Source organism: Sinocyclocheilus anshuiensis, unplaced genomic scaffold, assembly GCF_001515605.1.
Source record: "Sinocyclocheilus anshuiensis isolate Anshui unplaced genomic scaffold, SAMN03320099.WGS_v1.1 scaffold546, whole genome shotgun sequence".
Taxonomy (NCBI): Eukaryota; Metazoa; Chordata; class Actinopteri; order Cypriniformes; family Cyprinidae; genus Sinocyclocheilus; species Sinocyclocheilus anshuiensis.
The window spans coordinates 1,363,772-1,367,715 of NW_015542451.1; the positions used below are offsets into that span (position 1 = coordinate 1,363,772).

The following is a 3,944-nucleotide window of genomic DNA, read 5'->3' on the forward strand; positions in this document are numbered from 1 at the left end:
GTGTGTGTGTGTGTGTGTGTGTGTGTGTGTGTGTGTGTGTGTGTGCGTGTCTCTGTGTGTGTGTGCGTCAGGGGACAGACTGTTGGAAGTGGACGGCACCAGACTGCAGGGATTCACAGATCAGCAGGCGGCTGAATGTTTGGCAAGAACAGGAGAGGTAATCTCTCTCTCTCTCTCTCTATCATGGTAACTACACACTAGCCCCATCTTTACGTAATCAGCTGTAATCACTGCTTGCTTCTAGCAATTCGATTATTGCGTACTGAACTTAGATTTTGTCTACTTTAAATCAGAAAATAAGGTTTCATTTTTGATACATTTCTAAGGCCTCTAAAATGATTAAAACTTATCTAACAATCTGCTCCATGCCTTCTGACATCTAATTGATAGTTTAGACTTTTTTATCAAGTAAAAGGCCTTTTAGTATGATTGTAGAAACGTCCACCTTCAGCTCGTGCTTCTCGTGTCTTTTTTGCTGTCAAATCTTTACTGATGTTTATAAAGTAAAGATAACAATAACTTTTGTTTTGTTTATTTTGTTTATTTTTGTTTATTTGTTTATTTTGATATTTAAAGATGAACATTTACTGGATTGAAGGTTTACTTGATTTTTCTAAAAAATGAAATTCAAATGCGAGTCTCAAATATGATCGTCAGGCTTTTGAGGAATGTTTATTTGTTCACCTCTCAATCATCACTGTATTGCATTGCATCATATGTTTTGATCATAAAACTAAGCATTTAAATATCATCTCACTAAGACATTATTGGCAGATCATTTTATGTAAGTAGCTGTTATTTTGTTATAAAGATCCCGTTGATTTACATTACAAGCATCAGAATTTCATCTTAATTTTTGGCCTATAAATGCCAACATCAAATATCACCAAATGGTATATTTTTGCTCAGTCTGGGCCTTTTTTTCCTCCTCAGATATGAGCTCCATGTTCTCACTAAATGAGCCATAGAAGTCTGATGCATCAAATAAAAAGAAAGGGTATTATTTCAAATGTCAGGCTTCAGCTGAACTGATGTTAGTGGTAATATCTGAACGCTGTCAGGTGGTGAGTCTGGTGCTGGAGCGGGACGGAGGCTCTGTGCTGCAGCGAGGCCCTGTAAACGCACTCACCATCCGCACACCTAGTCCTGCAGGGACACCGATGAGGAACAGCTGCCCTGCCATCACCATGACCAGACCCTTCGGCCTCAAGTCCAGAGACTACAGCTTCGTGTCGCACGGTAATGAGAAGATGCAGTGGGAGTTTGTTTAGAAAAGCACCATGCACTGCAGAACTCACTAGCAGCTTTGGATGAATTGTGTTAACGTGCAGGTGAGAAAATGTACATTCAGGTGTGAGAAGTGTCTTTGCATCCTTCAAAAAACATTCTCGGGACTTGTCTGTCTTGACTCGGGACTTGACTCGAGACTTGAATGCAAAGACTCGAGACTTGTGACTTGCAAAACAATGACTTGGTCCCACCTCTGTTATACACGCAGTGCACTGTGCTTCAGGAAATGTGCAAGGCTGGCTTGAATCTGTCTAATTCTGTCCCCAGATAACATTCAGGAGGTGACTCTTAAGAAGAGACTGAACGGTCTGGGCTTCAGCTTTTTCATCACAGAGCTGGACACGTCTCTCGACTCCGGCTCCATCGTGCGAATCAGAACACTGTTCCCAGGTCAGCCTGCAGAGGAGAGCGGGAAGATTCGGGAAGGAGACGTCATTCTGTCCATTAACGGAGAGCCACTCAAGGGCTTGTCCTATCAGGTAACAGTGGAGCATTTCTTCATCCATGCCATCCATAGGAATATTACTAAACATGCAGTTTAAACAATGTGAAGGGCCAGGATCTGTTAAATATGGTGCAGTTTTTCCGAAATGTATTAAATGAAAAGATGACTACTGTTAAACTTATATTTGGCCTGTGACCTCTGACCTCACAGCAAGTGCTGCAGTTACTGAGGAATTCTCCTTCAGAGGTGCAGCTGCTTCTCTGCCGTCCTGCTCAAGGTATCGAGAGAATGACCAACACTTTAGCTTTATTTATTTTTTAATTAATACTTTTATTTATCATGGACACATTAAATTGATAAAAAGTGACAGCAAAGACTTTTATAACGTTACAAATGATTTTCAAATAAATGCTTTGAACTTGAACGTTCTATTCATCAAAGAATCCAGACAACAATATATTTCTTGAGCAGCAAATCAGCATATTAGAATGATTTCTGAAGATCATGTGACACTGAAGACTGGAGTAATGATGCTGAAAATTCAGCTTTGATCACAGGAATAAATTACATTTTATAATACATTCAAATATAGATCAGTTATTTAAAATTGAAATTATATTTTTGCTGTATTTTTGATCAAATAAATAGTCTTGTCCTGCATATTTAGAGACTTCTTTCAAAAACATTTTTACAAATCTTCATGATGTCTTTATATTTTATATTTTTCAGATAAAATATTCAAACTGAACAACGTCACTGACTGGTGTTTACAGTAACTTGGAATCATGTTTTATGTTGTTAAGGAACACTTCCACCTATATCAGAGAAAATAGGCCAACTGACCTGCAGCTGAACCATGAAAGATGAAATATGGGCATTTAATGAATGTCTTCTCCTGGGAACGAAGGTCATAGAGGAATCCTGGTGCATTATGGGAGAGGATGGATCCTTCAGTGGGGTTAGAAAACTCCAAACAGAGTTTATTTGTACTTTTTTTCTACCGATTTCTATAACATTACTGATAGTCTTTCAAGGTGATTTTGGGTACTTGCTCTCATACTTTAACATGCTTGGCTTCTGCATTCAAGTCAGTGTTGCTTGATGCCATCCTCCAAATGTCCAGTTGTGACAGTGGCATTGCAGACATTCACACAGACACGTACAAACACAGCTTCTTAATGCTTTCTAGGGATAATCCTGAACTTGTAAAAGCAAGCTCAGCATGCACAGGATCTCACGCTTCATCTAGTCACACCTAGACCAAACATAGAATGTCAGCTAGACTTTACTATCATCAAGACACTCGTCTAGTTGATCTCAGTTGAATTTACTGAACTAAATGAGTATTGTTTGTGTCTACAGGTCCTCTGGAATACAGAGAAGCTGAGCATTGAGAGCAGAAGCTGACCGAGTGTTTGAAGTCTTACAGTGATCCTGCATTTTACTCGACTGGACAAAAAGGCAAGCGTAAGACCTTATTTTAGTGATGCACCCAAATTTCAGCAATTCAAACAATAATGCCATTCTGAATAAATCTGTCATGAAAATAAGTTATTACAGCCACCAACCATTAATTATATTATTAAAAAGTTCAAAAACTTATGTGCAATTTACATGTTTACATACAAGTCAAGAACACAAAAATGTTGAAATGTTCTATAAATGACTGAATTAATAAATGAATAAGTTTTATTTAACAGGGTCTATATTTTTATTTCCAAACAGCTTGCTCAGGTTGTGTTGCACTGAAGCTCAGTTCCTGCAGTTCCAGGATGTGTCCACAAGGTGGTGCTACAGCTTCATAAACATTTAAACAAGTCTTTTTTGTTGTCTGTTATATTACTACATATATACTGAAGGCTGTATTAACTGATAAACTGTTTTAAACGTCTGTTGTTAGAAAAGTGTTCAGATCTGAGCACTGAACAATGCTGATGGCAGCTCGCTGTGACCCACCCATCTACCTTAATTGCAATTAAAAGTAAATATTATCATGGTGCCTTGCAGTCAAAATAAGATTTCACAACTTTTACTGATTTCAGATATGCCTGTTTCAATAATTGAAGTATGTACTGTATGTATTACTGTGCAATAAAGACTGCAACGTTTCTAAATACATTTATTTATTTATTTATTTACGTGTGTGTGTGTGTGTGTGTGTGTGTGTGTGTGTGTGTGTGTGTGTGTGTGTGTGTGTGTGTGTCTGTGT

General features: G+C 38.1%; 1 protein-coding gene across 1 annotated transcript in view; it reads left to right on the forward strand.

Annotated features, from left to right (window-relative positions):
- LOC107693657 (tyrosine-protein phosphatase non-receptor type 13) overlaps positions 1-3,294 on the forward strand; it is a 24,115-nt gene extending 20,821 nt beyond the window's left edge. The window contains 5 exon segments of the mRNA XM_074187034.1: positions 72-157; positions 1,062-1,239; positions 1,558-1,769; positions 1,946-2,012; positions 2,539-3,294. Of these exon segments, the coding sequence (XP_074043135.1) occupies positions 72-157; positions 1,062-1,239; positions 1,558-1,769; positions 1,946-2,012; positions 2,539-2,588 (593 nt within the window). The 3' untranslated portion in view covers positions 2,589-3,294.
- The last annotated feature ends 650 nt before the right edge of the window (positions 3,295-3,944 follow it).